At 39.9% G+C, this 26,199-nt stretch overlaps 2 protein-coding genes across 3 annotated transcripts in view; both read right to left on the bottom strand.

The window, feature by feature from the left end:
- The window catches only part of LOC145433575 (centrosomal protein of 19 kDa-like), a 198,790-nt gene that overhangs the window by 40,379 nt on the left and 132,212 nt on the right, over positions 1-26,199 (bottom strand). The window lies entirely within an intron of this gene.
- Positions 2,296-24,953, bottom strand: LOC145433570 (G-protein coupled receptor 84-like). Of its 2 annotated transcripts, XM_080310698.1 has the most exons (9): positions 24,311-24,953; positions 17,405-17,511; positions 14,811-15,036; positions 14,617-14,750; positions 7,026-7,300; positions 6,931-6,949; positions 4,094-4,130; positions 2,689-2,888; positions 2,296-2,615 (listed from the first exon to the last, which is right to left on the bottom strand). In XM_080310698.1, the coding sequence occupies exons 1-9, from the start codon at positions 24,566-24,568 to the stop codon at positions 2,534-2,536; spliced, it is 1,338 nt and encodes a 445-aa protein (XP_080166824.1). In that variant the 5' UTR covers positions 24,569-24,953; the 3' UTR covers positions 2,296-2,533. The 2 variants fall into 2 exon arrangements, with proteins under 2 accessions (XP_080166824.1, XP_080166826.1); XM_080310700.1 differs by lacking the exons at positions 14,617-14,750; positions 14,811-15,036.

Below are 26,199 nucleotides of genomic sequence, written 5' to 3'. Positions count from 1 at the left end.
CTGGTATGCATCAATATGAATCAAGCTCTGCACCTTTCGCATAGCTCAATTTGCAGCTTTTGACAATCCATGCGAACGAATTACGATCATTTTCACAACTACTTACTTACTTGAGTAGATTTGAAGTCAGCCAATTCTACTTCTACTCGTACTTGAGTAGATTTTTTCTTCGCTACTTCTACTTCTACACTAGTATCTTTCTTGACTACTTTGACCAACTCTGCACCAGTGTTGGGATGACTCGAGTCACCTTTTTCGAATGACTTGACTTGACTCGAGTCACTTTGCAAAACTGACTTGACTTGACTTGACTCGACGTTTCAAAAATGCAGATTGACTCGTGACTCGGAGCAAAATTTACGAGTAAATTTCAAGTCATCAAATATTTTGTGTCGATATCTGTATCTTTCATATGTTCGGATTGTTTTCGATACGCTCGTGTGACCTGTGAGAACGACCAATTTCATTCAATGAATGATTTCGCGTTTTACTGAACCTCCATTGTTCTATCACAAATAAATTTACCACAAACGAACCGATTAGAGCTTACAGCGTTCGTTGTTGTTATAACTAACAGGAAAGCAATATAATAGCTAAGTATCCATCTCTGTTATATAGACTGATCATTGGTACCCGGTGCTCAACTTAACCAAGCCTTGGTATGATTTAAATTGAATTTGAATATAGTTTATATTAGGCTACTTGTCAACCATTAGCGCAGGCTTAAATTGTATCCCATGGATATGTAATTGGGTAGTGCATCATATCACTTCGTTTCAACTATCTAAGGTTTCGTATTCTATTCTCTATTTTGGCGGATAATTTTAGATGTAGGGAATACGTGGCATTGAAAGGGCGGATGAACTCGCAAAACTCGCAGCTAGCACACCTGGATCCAACGACGAAAACGAAATCATTCTGTCACTTGCCGAAATGAAGTCACACACCAATGGAATATGTATTGAGAAGTGGATGACGGAATTAAACGGCATCCAGCAAGACTCTACGTACGTTTACACACACTATTCTCATGCATTCCCCGTCCACGAAATTTATCGCGAAGGGAATCGTCCATTATATTGCGACTACAAACTGGACACTGTAAATTGAACTATCACCTCCACCGCATGAGTTGTCACGACAGTGGTCTCTGCGAAACGTGCAGCGTACCAGAGAAACTGTCGAACATTTCCTACTGACGTGTCCTCGATACTATCACCAGAGACAATATTTAAAAAATGTAGCTCTTTGAACTCTATAGCTGCATGTCGGACGAAGAACCCTTATTAAAGACGGCATATGAGCATCAGTTAGATTGGAACGCAGTTTTGTCTGTTCGTTTCATGGTCAAAAATGTTTGTTCGCAGATGTACGTAGACCTGAACAGAAAAACTAGTTTCATGGCCCTCTTTCTCCGGCCGCGGGCCACATTATCATGTACGACCGGAAACTCTCGGCGGGCCGCTCAAAATCCCTTCGCGGGCCGGATGTTGTCCGCCACTGATATATGTAATAAGTTTAATTTTTACGTTGGCTGACATGTTTCAGGCAAAGTATCCATGTACTGTGCACGCATTTTGGAACGGAAGAGAGGAATATTTGGGTTGGAGGTGGGTCAAGGTTAAAGTTGTGGTAAGCATATTACTAGATTAGTGTTGGGGGTGACGGATATTAGGCCTGAGTTGAGAGTATCGTGACCCTCACCCCAACTAGGGTTGCATTTTAAAACAAACATGTTTAAAACAATTGGCCCTTGTTTAAGACATTTTTTTAATACATGACGTCAGGAATATTCAATTGTGACGTCATAGTGGATTGACTTTGACAATTGAAAATATAGGGTAAATATAGCTCCTTTGACGAAATATCTGTACTATTGCTGTTGAACCGACTATTTTGAGAGTTCCAACCATCCCATATCGATATACGTCGGCTATATCGGGTGGTAATTGTCCGTAGGGTCATACAACATGTTTTTGGAAAGTATTTACACAATTATGGCATAATTTTACAACTTAAAAAGAAACACAATTTTGTTTTTTTAAAAAAGGACTTTGTTGAAAACACTGTTTAAAACAAAGTGTTTTAAAACACAGTTTGTTTTGAATGCAACTCTAGCCCCAACCCTAATATTGGGATACCCTAACCCCAATTTTGACCATAACCCACCTCTAACCTAATATCCCCCCCCTTCAACCCTAATATCCCCCACCCCAACCCTAATCTTGGGATACCCTTACCCCAACCTTAACCCCAACCCACCCCAACCTCGCCCATATTATGTATTAATTTGAATTTTGACGTTGGCTGACATGTTTCAGGCAAAGTAGTCATGTGCTTTGCACGCATTTTACATAAGATGCACTCCAATATCTTCGGGGTTGATTCACTATCAACATAGCCGGCATAGTAGACATGCACAAAGTAGACGGACCCGACTGGAAGTGTACATTGTCTGTCTGCAACTACATCACATGGCATCGTATTATCAGTTATTCATAACAGAAGTCAAATCATTCCTCGGGAGACAGGTTCAGTTCGCTACGGGTAGTTCTTTGCAGTGGTGAAGGTGTAGTGCACGACATAATGAATACCAATTCCTTTTGTATTGTGATCTAAATGTAAAATGAGCAGAATTGTTGATTTGCTTGCGTAAGTTAAATGAAATTCCAATTCCAATATACAAACCTAATCTTGGGATTTATAAAACAATAAATGATTGGATTCAAGCAGGAATTCAGCCAAGTGATAAAGCTCGCGAACTTGTGAATATTTGGATCCCACTGCTTCGACGACGGATACAGGTTTATTATGACGCTAGGATAAAAGACCACACAGAACACCAGACATATTGCGACGCTCATCGATAGTAGCTTTCGGTCCATTTTCTGAAAATGTGCGGCATGAATCAACTATATGCAATCAAAAACGCCAGGCTGATAACTAGGCATTACCGGTAGAGGTATAAGGCAGTGGTTCCCAGCCTTTCAGTTGTCACGGACCACTTTAGACAAATTATTAAGTATGCGCACCCCTGCCTAAATTTTGTCTGAAAGTCATTCAACATGCTATTGACCATATTGTAATAATTATGATTCTCAACTATACTGTACTGTGTCAAATTGTTGTTCAACCGAGCTAAAGAACAAAAGTTGTAATCACCATTGGCATAGAATTGAATAAGCAATTGACATAATACTAAAATAACGAAACATCTACACAGAAGGAGAGGCGGGCCAGAGGATTTTAGCTGTTGTTGCGCCTAGCACATTTAGGACTCAAATAAAGGACTGTTGTTTAGGGTTACCATATTTTGGAATCGGGAAATCGGGGCACTTTTACCAAATCATAAAAGTTAGTTAAACGTTAGTTGAACGCTCGAACGTCCGTATTACCTATTTCACGTCATTTATGCACATTTCCACTTGACTCTGCCCATTACCTAGCTGTAAAATCTGTAAAGGGGGACGAAATGCCAATTGTAATAGACTGCATTGACTGAAATCGACATACGTTGTGATATATTTAGTATTGTAGTGTAAGGTCAATGTAGGCCAACATACAAATACGCAGTATAGGCCGCCGCATCAATTTATCTTAATACATTCTGGTACAGTTTATACTCGCGCACTTTAGCTTGACACATGTGTATTTAAAGAGAGAAATGAAAGTAAAAATATAGCTTTTCATTTTTCCCAAAAAATCATAAGGTAATCACGGACCCCCAAATGACTTCTCACGGGCCCCAAAGGAGTTCATGGACCCCAGAGGAGGACATAATCCTGAAAACGTAAGCTCTGTAAATCAAAGCCGTCGCCGTCCGCTTTGTCTAATTTTCAGCCACAGGCGGGGTCGCAAAATTGGAGTGATGATGAAGGCAGTGGACTGTGGGCCCCTACCATCAAATGACATAATATATACAACCTCTTTCACCATCATTTTAAATGGTTGAATATGGTTGCAGTTCGCTAGAGGGATGGGACCATGAAATTCACGATTTGCCGGAAGAATGTGAAGAATGTTAATCTGGTATTGCTGCGCATATGCACAAAATCAAACAAAATACAAAACCGGTCGATGTTTGTAGACCTACCTTCCTTTTGCGCATACTCTTTTTTATTGTAGAGGACCTGAGAATAAAAAAATACCGTGAATAACGTATGCCGGACAATGGTCGTATTCATATAGACTTCAGTTTATCAAACTTTTCTCGGACATCGTCGTTCTCAATCAGAGATGTAAGTCGAACCAACAAAACGATTTTGACTTAACGAATGATATACCACTGATCAAATAAATACAAGATTGAAGTGGATACCCTCTTCCTCGCAGCTTGTTTCATGACTTCAACGCCACATTGTCACGCTATTAGTCATTGTTTCTTACCCTTCCTGCACACCAAAACGTTCCCCAAAATACTATGGTGTACATATAATATTACGTATACTACATACGTTATCATCAAATCAATGTTTGGTTTGTTTAAAATATACATATATATTATCTCCATATCCCAGTGTTGGGATGACTCGATTCACTTTGCAAAAATGACTTGACTTGACTCAGCGTTTCAAAAATGTGGATTGACTCGTGACTCGAAGCAAAATTTACGAGTCAATTTCAAGTCATCAAGTAATCGGTGTTTATAAAAATCGCTGTATCTTTCATATGTTGGGATTGCTCTCGACACGCTGGAGTGACCTGTGAGAACGACCGATTTCATTCATTCAATGATTTTGCATTTTACTGAACCTTCATTATTATTTCACAAGACCGCAGCGAAGTGATTGGAGCTTACTGCTTATGTTGTCGTTATCTAGTAGGAAAGCAATATATTGGGAAAGTATCCATCTCTGTTCTTATAGACTGGTCAGTGGTCATTGCTGCCCAGTGCTTACCTTGACCAAACCTCTTGAATTCGAATATACTTATATTACTAGTCAACCTTTGGCGCAGGCTTAAATCGTATCCCATTGATATATGTAATCGAGTAATGCAATCATATCAGATCGTTTCAACTACCTGAAGTTTCGTATTCTATTCTCTATTTTAGTGGATAATTGTAGACAATTGTATACAGTTACTTAGCAATCCTATGCATGCGTAAACTATACAACGCCTTTGCCCATATATGTGGTCCTCGATTTAAAATAAACGGCGAATGCAATGACAAGATCATATCTCGTACTTCGAAAAGAAAACTTGACTTGAATTGCGACTTGACTCGTGACTTGACTTGACTCGAGTCACCTCCAACAATCGAGTGACTTGACTTGACTCGAGTCACCTTCAAAAATCGATTGACTTGACTTGACTCGAGTCAGAATTTGCAATGACTCGAGATGACTTGTGACTCGAAGGTAATGATTAGATCCCAACACTGACGTATCATCACCATATAATCAAACACCAATATTGAATTTTGGCTTCTAATCCCAATTGTATGCAGTGTAACAGTGAGCTGTGTTACCGAACTCAATGGCATCATGTAACAGCAAGGCTGTGTCGTGCTGGAGCAGTAGGTAGCTGAACGACTTGTTGGTAGCTTGCTGTCTTAGGCGTTGATTCCTTAACTCACACGAGTTCACTCGGTCGGATGTATTGCAGAGAATGGTACGTCAGGCGCTGAGGTGAATCTCAGATCTCAAGGGCCGCAACAGAGAAAACGTGGGTTTTTATACCCGAAAATGAGTAACAATGAATGTGATTGTGAAGCTTAATGAGCCAATTTGAAACGGGTTGTAAACTACTAGTGATACGAAAAAGGTAGAACTTATGTTTGGCGTAACAACGGTTACTAAGCTTGCGCAACACTAGAAGAGATAGTAGAGTTATAATAGTTGTCATATGGTAGGCTTACCATACGTCCTCTTTTAAGGGGATTTGTTCTCTTTAGTTCTCTTTATTGACTTTTTTGAAAGTGTCCTCGGAGGACGCCCTTTTGTCCTCTTTTTTGAGATTTTGTCCTCTTTTTTGAAAATTTAGGTCAGATTTAGAGCAAATTGCGAGTGATATGCCGCAAATTAGCACAGAAGTGAAGCTCCGGCGGGTATTTCGGAGTGAAAAACGGTGATTTGAGCTCTGAGCGAAAAGATGACCTTTTTTTCTAGTCATCCACCTGGCAATGTGGAGAGAAAAACGATATTTTGAGCTCTGAGCGGAAAAGATGACTTCTTTTTTTTTTTTAGTCGATCACAAAGTGGGAAAAATTCACAGGTTTTTGAGAATTCTTCTCCGGTTTTGCAAGTCTGAAATTTCTGAAAAAGTGTCCTCTTTTTAGATTTCCAAAATATGGTAAGCCTATCATATGGTCAAATCCTAGTATAAGCACAGTATATTTCCTTCATAACAGATACCTGGCGTTAACTAGGGACAATGGATTAAAAGGACCAGTGGTCTGCTACAGTAGTGCGGCCCGCGAATGGAATTAGTTGTTGAATGCGATCCGCGATCTAGAAAGTCTGCCCACTCCTGACATACCGGCTAGATTAGGAGTTTGTTATAATGACATGAATCCGACTCCAACTACTTTATAATTGAATGAAATGTTCTCAAATGTTACTAAAAAGAGCTGGTAAAGTTACAGAAGTGATCAAGTTCACAAACTCAATTTTTTTCGCGAGAAGAATTTGTTGATTTACTTGGTAATAATAATAACTAAAAATGTAATAAACGTATAATTTTCCGAGTAGAATAATAAAAATGCTTGAGTCAGAGTTATGCGAAGAAAACATTAGGAGTCGGTCTGTTTGAAGTTTTTGGAGTTGGAGCCGGAACATTGAAAATGTCTGGAGTCGGATGTAAAGTGAACTGACCCCCAGTCCCGGTAAAACGTCGCACATATAATATGGTAGCGATGAACGGTAAAGTCTCTGCATTTAGAATATTCTTGTTTCTCAAAGAAAGAATAACTCAAAGAAAATTTCTTACGGTGTCGGTGCTCTTTTGTCTGCGAATGAACAAATTCATAGAATAGCATACTCAGGAATCCAAACTCGACAATTTGAATTATCTGCTATACTCACGCAAAGATGGCGCGCTTCCGTATAATGTGGTTAAAGGCAGAGCCTTGTCAGTGCAAAACCCCTTCGTTGCTTCATGAACAACCGAGCCTGAACCGCTGTCCTCGAATGACACAGTTGATCTGTTGAGAGCTGATGCCACGGACAAACTCATAAAAGTATTTTTCTTCAGTATTCCCAACGATGAAACTGATATCTTTTCCATGTTATCAACTGATCCAGCGTTGTATTTTCTTGCCAGTACCGGAGTGATATTAGGGGTGACATCGTTGCTGCAGCTAAAATTAACAAGTAATCATATTGAATATAGGACAATCCAGGCTGACAGAATACAATGCAAAGAATGCATATAGATTACTTCAAGTTCTTACGGTTCGCACTTGTGCGAATGAAAAAACAAAAATTCAGGGCGAATGACAAGCGTGGTGCGAATGAAAATTGTCCATATTTCTCACTTTTTCTGACATGGAATAATTCAAATAAACTTAATAAGATATTAAGTAGAGTGAGGCCGTAAATATTGTCGCTTGGACGCAATTCTAAAAACTTGTTGGTAGCTGTGCTTTTCTAGTTCACAAGTGAGGAACACCCCTAGTGCGTTATATTGCAAAGTTTGAGAGAATTTTTCCGCGCGAGAGGACTACGTCACTGCCCAGAAAAAAGAGGTAGTGGAAACGGTATCAGTTGCTCGGAAACATCCGCCGTGTACGAACCACGAACCTTGTAGTAGGTCAGGGGTGTCAAACTCAACTTGGGTCGCGGACCGGATTCCAACATTTTGATCGCTCGCGGGCCGCACCAGTCAAATAATCCCGAAATGTTACCTTCATATTCATACTGTTGCTTTTCACTGGAATGCTTCATTATCAAAGCAGTGCATAATAGTAATATATACACAGAGGTGGTCAAAGTAGTCAAAAAAGCTACTCAAGTAGAAGTAGAAGAAGCGACGAAAAAATCTACTCAAGTACAAGTAGAAGTACTTCTTCCATAAGCCATCTAAAGCTACTTGAAGTAGAAGTAGAATTGATTGACTTTAAATCTACTCAAGTAAGTAAGTAGTTTTGAAAACAGTCTTAATTCGTTTGCATGGACTGTCAGAAGCTTCGTATTGATGCATTCCAGGAGGTATCAATTTCCGACGGAATAAGCATTCTTTCGCATCATGGGATGCAAATTATAGTATTAATATGAAATTGCGATACTATCCCTTTGTTTACTGGAAGACCTCGTTTTAGGGAATATAATGGCATAGCGCCCTATAACCCATATTATAAGGCCCCAAGTTTAGGCGAAGAGCAATAAGGAGAAGTTGTATCGGATATAGTTGCAACACTTTGCGCGATTAGTATACGTTAATGACAAATATTGTGGATAGTAAAATTTATATTTAGTGTAGCTTTATTTTCGGAAAATAGAGACAATACTGCACTTGCTTTTATGCTTCCACATGTATGTTCTGCAGACAAAACAACTGAAAGAAATTAGAACTCAAAGTATGATATTCGGAATTGAAAGTGAAATACAATCACCACTTCTAAAAAGCGGGAAATATATTTCAAGTCTTTTGTCCATAAAGCTTCAAAGGTGATCTGCTAAAACAGGTGTAACGTTCAAAAAAGCCGGATTTTCCAGATTAGCAGGACAGGGGATGGGTTGCTAGATTACGATATGATATAGGTAATTGCTAGATTGCGAAACGGTAGTTCCAAACGTTATGGTGGGCCATATTTACTGTGATGAAATATTTGATATGGGCGACAATACGGTATGAGCGAAACCAAGCAATCCGGTACCTAAATTATATTCACTGATACTTTCGTGAAAACATATTTGTCACTACATAACTACTGTGCGCGAAGCGCAACAAAATTTCTGGGCATAACTTGACTTTTATGAATTTTAAATGTTATTACCCCGTGAAAACAGCCCCGAAATTCCTCAGGCTATCTTTCCTATAGGGGGATTAAACTACTTCTACTTGAAAACTGAAAATAGCGAAAAGTAGGTAAGTAGATCACAAAATATTACGAAGTAGAAGTAGAAAAAATCATATCTACTTGAGTAAGTACCAGAAGTAGAGGAAAACTACTTGAGTACGTCCAAAAAGTAGAAGTACCTCGTTACTGACCACCTCTGTATATACATTATATTACATATCATAAACAAGGCCAATGCTAGCAATGACGTTATTCACAAACAGCGGAATATGACAAAACCACGATGATCGGCCGATTGAATACAGCTATGAATCACTATAACCGTGGAGCTGTAACCGCGATATAAGTTGGCATGTTTCTATGCTCCTCCCTCTGTTTTAGTCGTGATACGGCGTTGACCCTGCATTTTCGTTGTGAGGTAGGCCTATCCAAGAGATTTTATTGTAAACGCGGGCGGTGGAATTTGTTTCATTGTTTTAATGTCACGATTCGGGTATCTCTGCAGAACAAGGCTTGGGCCCCTGGGTCAGAATACGGTATTCAGCGTTGCGACCAAATATATTTGAATTGCATTTTTCGTGTAAGTATTCTATGATCCATGTACCTTACATATAACGGTTTCGTATTGGCGTTTTCAACTCTGTGATGAATATCACCGACTTGTCCCTAATGGTGCCTAGATTGAAACCGCAACAACGCTGTCGGATGGTGTGAGCGTGAGGTTCACTTTCGCGTTCTGTGTGTGAACCTCGGAAATTTAGAGGTGCACGTTCACAAACGAACCTTGGTAGGTTCTGCACTGTGAACATTTTTCATGTATTACAATTTCCGCCTCAATATATAAAATCTTTGGTTGAAATTTAGTGCATTTCAACTATGTACCAATCTATGCATGGATGGCACTGGCAGCATAAAAAAATCAACACGAAACGAGCATGCACCTTGAAACTTTCAAATATTTTACTTGCTTTAGTACAAAAGTGTGCTCGAAATATCCAGCTCAACTTTTGTGAATATTTAGTGACTCTCTGCTGTGACCTTGACCCGCAATCACACAACATCAAGAGCGAAACACACAACATATAGGTAGTCAGCGAATGATGCTTATTCAAACAATCAATGAAATTGATATCGTTGTCTGATGTAAAAAATCTAGCAGGCCTACGGGGTCAATCTCGATTTCATATGTTTATTGTATCATAAAAACAAGATCCGTGCAATTGGGGTGTTAGCTCGGTAGCAAGTTGAGCTTGAGACCCGTATTACACTCTGCTCAATATCAACGTAGCAATACTCGGATGCCGAGTACATTTTCCTGTCTGGCCGTAGGCGTATATTTCCTTGCAAGTCCTCGTCGAAGTTGTTGGCAGAGGGACGGAAGATATTGATTTTATGGGATTATTATATCATTTGATTGCCCCAGTTGATACATTTGGCGACATTTAAAACGTGAATATGTACTTCAGCATTGTGGCATTATGTAGCCCGAGTCGTCGCTAGGCATCGTGCACATTAATATAGAGGCTATCATTTCACTTAAATTTAGGGTTGGAACTAGCGATATGACGTCACGTGACGTCATGAGGTTCACGTTCGCATTCACACAGAACCTTCCAGAAAGGTTCGCATTCACACCAACCTGAACCTTTCAGAGGTTCACACCATCCCTAGACTTATTATAATGTGGCTTAAGAACAATCAACATGTTCGACATTTGCCGTCTTGGGGGAATATTTACTGGAAGTATTTCTTATTTAAATCTCAACTTTTGTTAGAAATGTGCTGGATATTACAAGTTTTTTTGCATTTGCTCAACATTGCTTCGCTGGCCGGACTAAATCGTCTGGCGGGCCGTATGTATATTGTATACACCCCTGTTGTAGGTAATAGCAGCCGATGCCAGTGTTGACATTTGACATATTTGAATGAAAAGTATTGGAATTTTGGCACATATTCATGTTGGTTGGCACCAGAATTTTGCTTTTGTTACGTTGGCACTTTCGACTTCCTTCTACTATAACAATTATCACATTAGATCTGTGACAAGTGTTCTTTACTCGTGTACGGGTGTACCTAACTAAGCATTAGAGAGAGAGAGAGAATCTTTATTCGTATACATTACATATCAACATTACGCTACAAAAATGTAACAGTGAAATGCGACATGCAAGGTAGACGGGAGGCTCGATATGACAAAGTCTTCAGAGCCGAGCCACCCAGGACAGGAGCAATTTAGAGGCTGTTAAAAATAAAATTACAGTAAGCGCATTGGTGTCTTACGTCAAATGAATCCTTATCTTGCATTACATCGAATTATTAAGTCACTGGGCACTGATGGGCAGTTTATCTACTGACTATTGCAATACCATGTTTGTAATGGGAACTACACCATTTAGGCCTAGACACTCTTTCCTGTTCTTGGACTGATGGTCTCAGACCGAGTACAGATCGTTAAGGCATAGGCCTATATATAATTAATTGGTGATGCCACTAAGCTTGCTGATCCAGAGAAAAAAATTTGCATAGTTCGTATTCGTACCGACTTTGTTTGTATTGCAAACTTTGTAATATTGCGAACTCTACCGATTTAACTTGGGCACCCTCTGCAGAGCAAAATCAAATCCACCAAGACGTATGTGTTACGGTATTCCTTACGATATTCCACCGTGAATATTGTTCTTGGTTTCGCCCTTAAGCTTCGAAGGAAAGCACTGCACGATACACCCGGAAAAAGCAACGGACATGCACCTTGAGAACAACGGGAAGGCGATATCTGTGATTTTTCTACTGCAGTGATTTTAGTACTTGATCAATCAGTAATACGATGCGCATACGCTGAATGTAAAATAATGAAGCTCTGTAATTCCAAGAAGCTCTTCGAATACAAAAGTGATAATTTTCTTCGTTTTCTTTCGTGTAATAAATTTCGGCTGGCTGATGCGAATGTATTTAAAAAGTGCGAATGAACCTCAAAAAGGTTGAAAACCACTGCTTTAAGTAAATCGGTGGCACGCATTGTAAATCTGCTTCTATATTATTTACTGGACAAATAGTATCGATGCTATCCAACAGTGAAAAGAGCAAGAATACCGACGAAGAAAGATTAACATCGAAGAAGACTGTGACATCGAGCAGTAGGCCGAGATGGATGCTAGTGTAAGAGACCAGGTATGCTCAGGTATGCTATAGGAATATTTTGGGTATGCGGCATACCCAGAATTCCGTTAGGCATGTAACTGCCTGACTAGTTGGTCAATTGTGTGATTTAGAAATAAAGCAATGTATTTCGTAATTCTGCTGCTCGTGTGAGCAGAGCAAATTCGGACCAATACTTTGATCGAATGCGAGTAATTAGAAGCCGAGACGACAAGACCGAACCCTTGATGTCAATCTCTACACCAGTGGTTCCCAAACGGTGGGGAATTACCCACTGGTGGGGAATACAATGGTTTTTGGTGGGGAATAGACCCATTTGTTGAACCCTATCTACGGGACAGTCTACATATTTACGGAGACACATGCGCAACTACCGTTACCAGTTAACTGCTCTGGTCTGGAATGTATATTGAAAATTTCATTGCGTGTTGTTGACAAAATCTCATTTTTTAAGTCCGGGTAACCTATCTTGGCGTCACAAACGCATCTAGCGCGACCAGTATGACGTGAAATAACGCTTTCGCAAAATTTGGAGGGTTAGCAGTATCGGTTCACCATACGTTTTATGTTGCAGTTATAGGCGATTGTATTGCGTACTGGTGTAGTTGTGTGTCTTGTGTACTCAAACAAGCCAATAGCTGCTCCGTAATCACAGAAATTTTGGGTAGTGGGGAATGAAGGCTCGGAGTAAATCTGAAGTGGGGAATGAAGACAAAAAGGTTGGGGACCACTGCTCTATACACGAGGTAATGTAGCGATTGTCATGTGCTGTCTAGAAATATGATATCTGAAGCGGCGGCCGGAACTATCGCTTCTGCCTTGAATGTGATGTCATACTGGCTCAAGTAATTGAATGTGGACGAAATTGACTGAAATACGTACTGGCTGTGAACAGACGCAAGCGGCGTAATTTATTTTGATATGCTCTAATACAGTGGTTCTCTTCTCAACCTTCTTGTCTTCGCGGACCCCATTTGGACCATCACGGAAGCCTCAAATTTTCGTTCAAAATTAGCTCAATTACCGTGCAACCGTCGTCTGTCTTGTGCAAATATTCATTGTAGGCTAGTGATAAACTGCCAAAAAATGACAGTTATTGAAAATAACATCACATTATATGTAGAAATTTGGTATAATTCTATTATAAAGAAGCGAATTTTGCAGCTGTATTTATTGTCTTGAAAATCGCTTTTCGGTTCGATATGAACGAGTGCCGAAAATCCATTTCCACAAAGATAGTTGGCGGCGAATACTATGTTAGCGCGTAACGCTTCCGACGACAGCTTTTGGTGTGAGTTTTTAATGAACATAGTGATATATCATGCCCACTGCCCAGCCCAGTCATTTCTATTTAGCATCTTATCTTGAAGTTATTTAGTGGCTTTATCACAGGAGAAAATGGATTTCGTGCCAAGGTTTCAATTTCTTCATTAGGACAGATTAGGAATAATATTCAGGAATTTCTACTTCAAACGATAGTTTACTAATTCGCTGAGACTGATACCTCCAAATCCCAAAAGTTTTGCAAACATTTCGAAATCACCGTGTTTGACCTTGCTATCTCCAATATTACATTTTTCCACAAACGCCAACAAAACATCTCGAAACAGCAATATGTTTGTATCGGCAGGCTATTGGCAATTTAACAATTAAATTGAGTTTGCAGTCGGATATTTCATCCCAGACGACCATTTCAATCATGTGAGTCCGCGGACCCTCGGTTGAGAACCGCTGCACTAATACCAAAACATAACGATCAGAAGATGTCTTGCTGGTTCTTGATATCGAAAGTTAATTGACTCCTCTGAAATTAGTGTCACTACTGAACACACACAGTCCAGAACAGACTTCGCATTCGTGAAAATAATCCCTGTAGCTTTAGTTTATTAGTCGTCGCCGAAGATACGTATTCGTTTGTTCTCGGGACGGAGTGATTGAAACCCGGTGATTGTCGTCACGCGCGTTGGCAATCATGTCGCGTTCTGACTGGAGTTTGCGAGATTGCTAAGTTACTGCAGTCGGACTGACTCGCCAGTTGTGTTATGGTAGAGTGAGGTGTCGAGTACAGTATATAATATATCATACATGCGAGTTCGTCAACACGAGGAAGCTGACCCGATTGATGTATTATCGGCATTGGTGCTTGCGATAACCGTAATAAATTCATTCCCCTTTTGGTAAATTTGATATCAAATTCGATCAATTCAGCCGGCGGCAGACTGGCTGCGCGTCTGCATGACAGTATCGTAATTTGTCATCATATAAAAGCGAAAGGTAATTGGTGATATTGAACAGTTGCTTGGCTCCATAATTTCAGTAAAGGAAACGAAAGATTCATCGCTTTTGAAATAGGAATCCGGCCAGGTGTGTTGTAAATCCAAAAATATCTGGAGACAGTTGTGGAACCTAATCCTAATTTTACACTTCTATGTGCTATTCTTACCATATGTAAGTATGCATAATATATACCTGTTACGCATTCTGCATGCTATACCTACCCAGTGTCAGACTCCGCACTTTTTAGAGACATTTTAGCGACAGTGCGACCACTTTTCCGAACTGATACAAATATGTGAGTATACATGATCAGCATGATGATCAACGGGAAAAGTTGAAATAAAAGCCGAACGAACTGCAAAATATCATTCTGAAATAATGAATCGACATTTACCATGCTTTGCCATTTACTTACTATCATGTATTGGTAAACCAACTCATTTTCACCTTGCGATATATTGATCACGCACAGGGAAAATTTACTGATCCAACCGTAGCCTATAGTATTAGGCGGATCTCCAATGAAGAACATCACTACCATCACAGCAGGTGCAAGAAGCCACGTAAATATTACAATTGCAATAAGATTCTTCTTTGAGAATATGTCATCATATACATTTGGAAAAAGAACTCCGATGTACCTAAAAACACATCGAATTAGCACTGCAGACTTATTTCGAATACATTTGAATTTTTAAATACATTGATTAAATTAGTACTCAGGCACCATCTCTAATCGGTGCACATTTCTTGCACTTTTACTCATTAGCAAGTCTCGATGGTAACATTTTGAATAATTTGGAAAATTATATCGATCCCAAAGCGCAGAATTCCTGCGACAATGGCATCAGCCTAAGCCCCGATGTATTAAATTTGAACTCCCCAAGCCCTCTGCGAAGTGTGCAATTTCAGATCACAGGCAGGAAAGCTGCGTTGTATCTGCGACTGAGTGTCTATAACGATAGTCCTATATACCTATTATATAGAAACATTGAATGCAAAAATGACTATTTCGGGTTTACGATGAATAATTTAATACGAAAATTTCAAAAAATTCAGTTTTCGTTTCATTAGCATGTTCTCATCTACTGTCTAGCGTAAAAGCTAAATTCTCGAGAGATAAAACGATTGCGCTATAATTTTTGCACGTCTAGCTTTAAGTGACCGGGAAAAGTAGTAATTCATGGAAATCTCTCCATCTAATTCAATTGGAAGTCGGAATCAAGTATAATAGAATATCTATACCCGAACAGCCCCGCATAGGACTTGCAATACATTTCCATTCTCCCGTAGACCAAAGACGAACAAATACCATATCACCAGGAAAGAAAACAAGAAAACGTATCGCTTTATCAAGTATATGGCGGACCTTAAGTGTATATCAGCATCTCACCGGCTATCCGACAGTAGTCGAATATGTCCACATTCAAGTTGAAGTTAAGCCACTTCTACTGAACGAATACTATAGCCAGCCCACAACACTACCGGGCCCCGATCTGACATATCAGCCTCACCTATCGGCTATCGACACACGCGTCATTCATATTCATTAGGGATGGTATGAACCTCTGAAAGGTTCTGGTTCGTGTGAACGCGAACCCTTTTGAGAGGTTTTGTGTGAACGCGAACGTGAACCTCATGACGTCACGTGACGTCAGATTGTCAATTCCAACCCTACCTTTCAGTGAAGTGATACATTAATGTACACCAGAGGTGTCAAACTCAACTTGCATCGCGGGCCGGATTCAAATCTCTGGATCGCTCGCGGCCGCATAAGTGAATTGATTCCTAAATATTACTTCAAAAACCATGCCCTTGTTTTTTATTTGAATACTTTATTGTCAAGTCTATATAAGCAGTAGTATATTACGCTATATTGCGGATCATAGGGGTTCTTAGCCACACCGACATTCGCAAACAATGGATTTGGCAATAATTCGATTACGCGGTTGAATATAGTTATAAACGGCTAGAACAGTGGCTCTGACAATGATGTAAGTTGTCATTGCTCCCTTTCTTTTAGTCGTATACTGGCGTAAGCCCTGCGTTCGCGTTGTGGGGAATACGAGAGCTTACCACAGATATTTCAATTTAATTCAGTGTAACTATTATATTCTCCATATAACCTACTTATAATGTTTTTGCATTGGCGTTTTCGCTTCTGTCAATAACTAGTTTAGGGTCCGTTTTTCCATAAAACCCTGACCTCTGTGTGCACTTTTTTGCCTCGGTGTCAATGTGAGCGACTTGTTCCTAATGGTGACTAGAGTGAAACCACAACACCGCTGTCGGATGGTTATAATGTGGCCTACGATCATACTCTACATTTGCTGTCGTGATGGCTTATTTAATGGAAGTATTTCTTACTAAAAATCCCAACAATTGTTAGAATTGTGCTCGATAATACACGCATTTTTTTCGGATAAAACCGTCTGGCGAGCCACATAGTTTTGAAAGGATGAAAATATTAATAAACTGATACTGGTCACGATTCGTACAGCGTTGCAATCTTGGTTTTGTTGAATTAGTAATCGTCTTTTTAATTATTTGAATTTGAATTGACCTCTATAGGTATTTCACCAAACCAAATTTGGAATTGGCAATTGATTTCCATATAGGCATAATTCTGCATGTTCTATTTTTGGCGAATTTTAGCCAGTGGCGGGTAACATGGAATTGGATCTGGGCATGACGGGAATTTCATTGGGGATTTCAATATGATACTATAGATCCGGTCATCTCTGCTTGAAGAAATACTCTGTAGATCAGTCATGCCAAACCCAATTTCGATCGCGGTTCCAATCAGCCGCGCAGGTCGTATGGTTCGCATGTCTGATGTAGGTTGTGTATAGACTTGAAGAATAATTAGGGAATTGTTGTGTTGATCTTAATTATTTCTGTACGCGAGAGCGTTTGCCAAAAATGAAAGTACATCGGTGTCTGCAAAGCATCGTTTCCAATAAAAGTTAGACGGTTAGGACACGCTAAAATCTCGAGCATTGAAGATACCTGTTTATTGTGATCGCGAGGAGGCAAACTACTGATGAATATCCGCAGCAATAATAAAAGAAGGCTTGAATAGAGCAAGTGATATGATCGTCTCCGAAAACCCATCTCTAAAAACATAAGAATACGATTTAGGGATGGCGCGAACCCATAAATAGCCCTGTTAGTGCGAGCACAAACTTGGCGTGACGTCAAATTTCTGTAATGTGACTCCGATTTCAACTCCAACTCCGGCATTCCTGTAAATATACTTGGAAAATTATATACCTCTATTACATTTTAGAAATGTATGGTTCACATAAACTTTGACAACTGTAATCACAGAAAGAAATTAACTTTGTGATGGCCCGAAAACGTGGCCACCCCCGTGACCAAAAAGGAGCTCGCTATAAACAGCTTCAAAAACAATATTCAACCGTCTCCCGGACACGAACAATCGTGATTATGATAGAATACTATTTCGTCTTCGGTCAGGTCATTGCCGTCTTAACTCCCACTTATTCAAGATTGGATATGTCGACTCCCCCTTGTGTTCCTTCTGCTGCGTCCCGGACACTGTTTCGCATTTACTAATGAGATGTCGTAAATTTGAATTTCAGCGCCGCTTTTTGATTGATCATTGTGCCAATGAAAACGTTGCTTTCTCTTTACAAAACATATTGACCTTCCATTGCCTAACTACCAGTTATAAAATTTATTCTCTCCTGCGAATTGTTTCTCTAGATCTATCTATTGCCTTTTCCGATCGTTTCATTGAGTATATACTGAGCGTGCCGCAAATAACCATCATCGGTAGAAAGCGCCACTTATTTCCATAATTAGAATAATAATAATAACTTTGTGGCCTGAAAACCTGAAAACTTGATGACTTCTGCAACTGCAACCGCGCTTTGCGGTAACATTTGGTTCGATTTTCAAGTACCTGGAGCCGGAGTCGGAGTCACAGCATTTTGACAAACTCCGACTACAAGGAGTGCAACAGATATTCTGTGACTACGACTCCGACTCCAACAATTAAACATTTAACGAAACTACGATTCCGACGCCGACTCCACAGCCCTGGATTTTAAGGGTATTATGCGAGTACTAGGCTTGCTGCCTTCCTGTCCACGCCATTGTCGATACCAAATGATTTCAGAGCAGAAGTAAGCCGATCGAATCCAAGGTGGCTGATTTTGAAATTGCAGGATGCATCGTTGCGGCTAACGCAAAATGACTGCTGCCACAACAAATATCGGTGCAATCTTCGCAACATTTATTTAGATAGGCACAGTAATGCACAAGATATCTCAATCCGTCGTTATGACAAAATCACTAATGAATGTGCTGGAACCATATCTCAAACTACCTTATACTTTACCAATTAAAAATTCTAGAAAGCACTTAGTTTTGTCGGAAAAGTGAAATTAGTCCCAAAAGGTAACCACTTGAGAAAGTAGTGCAAGTAGACAAACCAACTTGAGTACTCTGTAAAAGTAGAAGTACTTTTCGTTACTGATCACTGACCACCTCTAGGTATAAGACATTCATTTTAAGGAAAAGCTCGTTGTTGCAGTTTTGAACGCAATTGTTCCACAACGCTATCCTTCCAAGACTTTCAGTTTGTAGTAAATTAACGAGAAATACATTAGCATCGCTTCAGGATCAGCATTCAGGAATTTCTAAACTTTGTTGCACGCGTAAACACTACCGAATACCTTCCGTACCCGAAATTGGGAAATCAAGTTCAAACAAGGGTCTAAACTAAACCTTATGTTACCCCTATAAGTTGCGCATGAGCGAACGTGTTTGCGAGAAAATTCTCAAGTTAAAATTCACCAGATGACTTACGCGAATGTCGATAGAACCATTTACATTTGCTCTGATCAGTCAGGTCCAACTACATAAATCTGCTTTCCTTGTCATCACTGTCAATTAGGGAGAGTTGCACAAGTTTCATGATTGATGGATTTTAAGTCGCTTCGAAGCCTGTTGTTCTGAATCGATAAAGGTATTACAACAAACAATACGTTCATATTGTCAAATTTATTCCACTCGAAGCTTTTCAATTGATTCTCATCAGGAGCGAACGTCAGTAAATGCGATTAACCACAGTCAAGTCACAATAACGTGTAACGATGACGTGACGTAATATTGACAGTACACGGAGTCGCGAAAAGCTTCGAGTGAAATAAATTTGGCAAGATGAACATTTTGCTTTTTGCAATATTGAAGTTCTGTACTTCTAAAGGCCTATTTAAATGAATAAATTAGTAAAACATAATACAGCGGTCATTGCGTGTATGCTTTTCTGCAATCCGAGTAGTTTACCGAGCCCTGACAAAGCGATCTCTTAACGGAGTTAACCAGACATCATTTACGTTGTATGAATAACACATAAACAAGCCGACGATTTGTCCCGGACATCATATTACATGAGGTTCATATGTTTAATACGGAATGTATGTTTGAGACTGACGAGGTTGAATCAAATACTCAGATAGGAATTAGACGTCTTCATGACGAGCTATTGTCGTTACTAAAGTTGTCACCTCGTGGGCCGTGCCTCAATGTTGATAAAATGAGAATAAAAATGGAAGACCGAATGAGAATAGGGTTGGACCATTCTCTTTGATTACGACTAGTGGCGGTGATATATGCCTCAGAAATTGAAACTGACAGCACGCATTCGCACATGAGGACCGCAAGGGACCAGAGTGTGTGTCCAACAAATGACTGCCCAAAAGATTCGGTGTCATAAGCATAAAAGATATGCGGAAACTAGAAATTGCGAAGTTTATGTATCAGTTCCACTGCGGCCACTGCCCCGATAGCTTCAATAACTTCTTTACCTCGGTATCAAAAGTGCATAAGTATACGACACTCGCGCGTCCACCTCGTCCAACTACCATATGGTAGACCAGAGGTCTCAAACACGCGGCCCGCGGGCCGCATGCGGCCCGCCAGAGCATTTTGTGCGGCCCGCGACAACATTTTACATTTTCAATAATTTTACAATAAATAAGTGCCACATCTATATTTTCAAGTTTTAAGGTTAAAATTCCCTCTCAAATTGCTCCGAAAGCCTGAAACTATTCATCAAACTTCACTATCCGCGACCATGCAGTTGAATATCACTCTTTCGCCACGTTTCCAATTCATGATGGTAAACCCTGACCGATAGACGATAGTCGTTTGCAACATTATGCTTAGACGATTCGTGGGACTATATGCTTAGACTATTCTTGAATGAAATTTATGAGTTAGACTTGGACGCGATCTTTATTAGAATTAATCGGACTCGGGCTGACTCGATGGTCAAATGAAAATGACCCGAGTGGACTCGAAGTGACTCGGAAAGCCGTGAATTGGTTAAAACCATGGACGCAACAAACTATTCGCGTATCATGGGCATAGTAAAATATATCAGAAGGTCACAGCTTGGTATTTCTCTAACTAAGCGAGTAGTTACGGCAACCATTGGCAATCCGTTATTTACATCTTGGGTCGCTAAACCATGTTATTAGGCCACTTGAAGGTACCGAGTACCGTAGTGGTTCGCTTCAACGATGTCACAACAATGGGTTGTTCGGCTTTGCGACATTTCTATAACTATGACACCTTCATTATAATATTTATATTGTTATATTTATGCTCCAATATTCGAAGGTATTTGAGCATGAGCTTGTACAACAAGACTTGTATTCAAATAGTTATAATTGTAATGATTTTTTTGATGCCGGGCCTAAATCGATACAAAATTGAATCACATTTTTATGATGTGTGTTGAATGTCAGCTCGGCTCACTTTCAATAGGACAATTTCATCCCGTCGAATGAGGCCTACTTCGAAAGACATGGAATATATACCCCTAATAATGCTGCGGCCCTCGGAGTCGACAAAACTGGAAAATTGGCCCGCGAGCACATTTGAGTTTGAGACCTCTGTGGTAGACGAAAAGATCATCGCTCTATCAAATATGCCGGACCTGATTTGTGAAACAGTATCTCGCCGGCTATCCGACAGTCATCGAGCAATTCCTATCCACATTCAAGTCGAAATACAAACAATTTGTACTGAATAAATACTATAGTTAATCCTCTTTATAGTCTACCGGACCACGACCTGACATATCGATCTAGCCTTCCGACACATGCCACCCTTTTGTTACATGTCCTTTTATATTATCTTCTTTTACTTTTCATTCATTGCACATCCTTTTTTACACCGTGTAGGCCAGGTGGGTGTCTGATTTCAAAGACTACTCCTAGTCGTTTCGACACCTTCCTATCTTTTATTGTATCGCAGTCTTATGGTGTATTGAAATGATGGAAATTTGAGGGCTGCTAGCCTACCTCTGGATCCGCCATCCTGCTAATTTAAAAGCATGCACAATGCACATTGCAGTGATTGCACATAGACTTCTATAGATTCTATATCGGATATTTTAGCATTGATAGACGCATATTGGCGAGTGCTATGCATTGAAATGACCTGAAAATGCATATCAAACAACATACTGATATGTCGTTACGCGGTAGCTCTTTTTACATCCCTGCAATTAATGTACAATTTTGAGGGGGAATACGCTGAGTAATATTGGACTTATTGCAATTTATACTTGACTACGAGTTGTTATTTTGATGTTAGTAAAATTGTGTCGAAATTTACTCTTCACTGAGACGATCTATGACCAGCAGAACGCAAGATATGTCCTTGTCTGACGGGTATTCATCCATGCGTTGAACGCTAGTATGCAATAATGATCTTTTCCGGTTTTCAGAAGCGGTCTTGGGCAGCTTTAGGCATAACTAATATCCGTTACATTAGATCCATTACATTACTTAGCCTTCATTTCACAGAAATTGACTAAATAACTATTCATCAAACAAATAACTGTTTATTATATTTTGTGGCATACTCAGAGGTCAATCAGAGCCGCGGTTGGGAATCACTGCTTATGATACACGAATAGCGGCTACTGTTGAAAAATTTCGTAATGCATAACCAGCTACGTAATTTGTTAGTGATTTTTAGAAAGCTGTGTTCTTCGTGGATTGACTGGTAGCAGCGATTGTAAATGTTGACTCGTTTTGCGCCATCAGAGTGTTTGAGAACCACTGCCGTAAAGTATAAAACGGTATATTCAGGTTGCCTCTCTTCATCTCAAGTTATGGTGTAATTTTGCCGAACACGCGCTACGCTAGATATTGTACTTGTACATTATATTTCAATTTCACGTCTACGGCAGGGTCGTATCTGATGCAATGATGTGATTTCCTTTTATGTGCGAAAGATGCGAAACTATGTTTTGAAATGACGTCATCGTTCTGGTAGCATCAACAATATACAGGGCCGTAACTGCTGCACCCCAAACCCCCCAATTGGGGGGGCCCGAGCTCGAAGGGGGCCCAAAATTATTTTGGGAATAAGCATAAATTATAGAGTATTTTTTGAAAATTTATGCAACTTTTTTGAAAATTTTTCGCGCTGTGCGCGATTGCAATTTCCCAAATATCTTGATTATTAGCTTCTCTTGCCCCAAGAAAAAATACACAAGATTTGTAGAAATGGGCATCTCAGCGTTGGCCATTACCGCGCCACGACGCACCAAGACATATAAAGTTTCAGGCCATGCAACATGCGACTCCAAGACGTGTGCCAGAACGATCGGGAGCGAGAAAACCTTGGCCAAAAAGGACTGCACTTATGTTGACCGAAAACTGCGTTATATATACAAAATACATATAGGTTTAATTGTCCATGGGCGCGTAAATGACTAGCGCCGAATGTTCCTGTCTTAAAGATCTGAGCCTCAGAATAAAAATACCAAAAAATTATATGCCACTGGAGAAATACCAATTTGAAATCGCGTGATCTTTTAGTTTAGTACGCTTGGGCGATTCTATATTTTTGACGAAATAACGTCATGTAACGAAGTCATACCAACGGGTCCGCCCGCCCGAAGATGTTTAATTATTATTTACGGGCTCTACAGTTCAAATACACCTCACTCAGCTCTACCGGTAAATCTTAATACGTGAGCAGAGAGGACAAGAAATTGCTAGGAATATCTATGCAATTCCCGTTCTTATTGACGATTTTTATCAAGAATTATCGACGATTTTCGCGCTTCGCGATGGCTCACTGAACGGTTCGTCTATCTATAATTTCGTGGCAAAAGCGAACAATGTGATGGGGGGTCAGTTTATCACCCAATGAGAGCCCAAGACGCAATTTTTTTGTTTCGTTTCTGCCAACGGGTATAGCCTACACGAGGAGATGTTTAATTATTATGGAGGGGTCCTACCTTTTCAAACACACCTCACTCAGCTCTACGGTTAAATCAGATTACGTGAGCAGAGAGAGGATAAAAATTGATAGCCATATATATGCAATTCCATATGATATTGACCGATTTATTCATGAATTCCATAAATTTGTCGCGTTTAGGCGGGATAGGCGGACTCAACAAACCCACACATGTAGATGATAAGTAGCGGTAAATCGCATACAGCCTGAGGGGGGTCTGGGGGGCGGTTTATCGCCCTTTGGGGGGCCCAAGACCAACGTTTTTTTTTGGGGGGGGGGGGGCTGACGAAGTGCTGTTACGGCCCTGACTATATATAAGTCAAAAACTATGATTCATATTATTTACTTTGTAAATTGAAATAAAAGTGGCGCCTATCGCCGCTAGGTCACTTTTTCTGTGCCCTCAACACGAATTCTACAACTACAACATATTTCAAAACGCTGGGTGAAGTCAGCTAGGCTAAAACAAATGTTCATACGAGTATTAGCTAAAATCGGAACAATCAAATAACCATAGGTGTAATCAGCACTGTCAGCAGTTCGATGAGATTTACCGATGAATATTGGCCTTACAATGAAAACATGCTGTACAATATGTAGTAATGCGAACTTACTCACCCCTTGTATGTAAGAAGCTACGTTGAATGGCATCATGAAAGTTGCAGTGGCGAAATCAATAAAGCACAAATTTACGATCAGCATGTAAAATGCGCTCCGTAGCTTTCGATTTCCTATTATAGCAAAGATAGTGCTGATATTGCCAACGCTTCCCAGGCATATGTCAACGATCCCGATTGATATCCCAATGTTCTTGATCAGGTCGTCCACTGTTTCATTTGATCCAGAAGTCTGGTTGGTGCCAGAATAAGAATCCATAATTTACTGAATGTATCGCCAGAGTTCAGTTGCAGTAGAGTAGTTCTTAAGGCGCCCGTAAGATATGTTTGGGAAATCACAGACACTACCGCATAATCTAGGCTTCTCTCCCTTCCTACGCATATAACTAACTAGAATGACGTAATTCTCTCAGCATTCTGGTTTGACCGTGGAGTGATTGTTGATGGTTATACGTGAGAGAAATATCGTAAATGTTATTGTGTAAATTTTACGCTTTCTTCATTTTCTGCACGGCAACTAATGGCCACACTGGATGATTTTTTGGTTACTAATGAACATGAGCAAATCATACCAACTTATAATACGTTTTGTAAATTTTATCGCGAATATATCGATGGTTCGCACTTTACAGTATTTCGTAATCATACATACATCCATATTCCATATTCATATTTACAATCCGCGAGTCAACGAAGACCAAGGAATTTTTGGCCTAGGTGTACAGCTAGCATAGATTTGTATACGATAACTAGTCGCAATGCCTTAAAACTGCATTGTAGCTAAAATATTTCATTGGTATATCCTGAGGCAGAAACACCATCAGAATCACATTTATTTCGAATTTCGTAGTTTCAGGATACCGAGAATCGACTTTAGGTCCGCCATGTCAATCTCAATTTCGGTCGCAAGTAGGGCTGGGCAATATCGAGTACCTGAGTGATTCGATTCTGAATCACGTATTATGCTATGTCGAGCTCAGTATTCGAGTATCATACGTTATGACGTCACAAAAGAAGGTAATATGTCAAATTTCAAATATGTACCTTTTATGCCACCACTAATATAATGCCTCTTATCCATTACATTAAAAATACTTGAATGCTTTTCGACCATACCGATCTCATTGTACTTTGTGACCATGTTGTGGGATGACAATGACTTCAGATTTCCTGTTACGTTCGTTGCTTTGTACCATGTTTTGTATGCTGCGATACGGCTAATCAAGGTTTCAAGGCTTCCACAGTGGAAAAGAGTATCGAAACTATAATTCTCGTTGATACATTAACTTTCAGTGCTGAGGAGCGTATAATTTCAGTACTCGAAAAAACAGTATTTTACTAGGGCTGGGCAAAATCGAGTACCTGAGTGATTCGATTCTGAATCATGTAATATGCTTCGAGTCGAGTCGAGTAATCGAGTATTACTCATTATGACGTCACAACAGAATGTACTATGTCGAAGTTCAAATATGTACTTTTTATGCCGTGGCTGCTTTTATTTCGTCGCTTTACACTATGTCTGGTATGGTGCGACACGGCCAATCAAGGTTTTAAGGCTTCGTCAGTGGAAAATAGTATCAACACTATAATTATCGTTAGTAAATTAACTTTTAGTTGCGAGGAGCGTATATTATCAGTACTCGAAAAATTAGTCTTTTACTACTCGACTCGAATCATTAGAATTAATACTCGATTCAGATTCGAGTACTCGAATCATTATGCCCAGCCCTATATTTTACTACTCGACTCGACTCATCAAAATTAATACTCGACTCAGATTCGAGTACTCGAATCATTGTGCCCACTGCCCAGCCCTAGTCGCAGGTCAGATACAGACCCAGGGATAGCTAGAACTCTGGAGTTTTTTTTTGTGGTATTCGTTGTGTTTGT

Source organism: Botryllus schlosseri, chromosome 2, assembly GCF_051294905.1.
Source record: "Botryllus schlosseri isolate E-star chromosome 2, Bs_hap1, whole genome shotgun sequence".
Lineage (NCBI taxonomy): Eukaryota > Metazoa > Chordata > Ascidiacea > Stolidobranchia > Styelidae > Botryllus > Botryllus schlosseri.
Note: the sequence above shows the minus strand (reverse complement) of the source record. Positions and strands in the feature narration are given on the sequence as shown.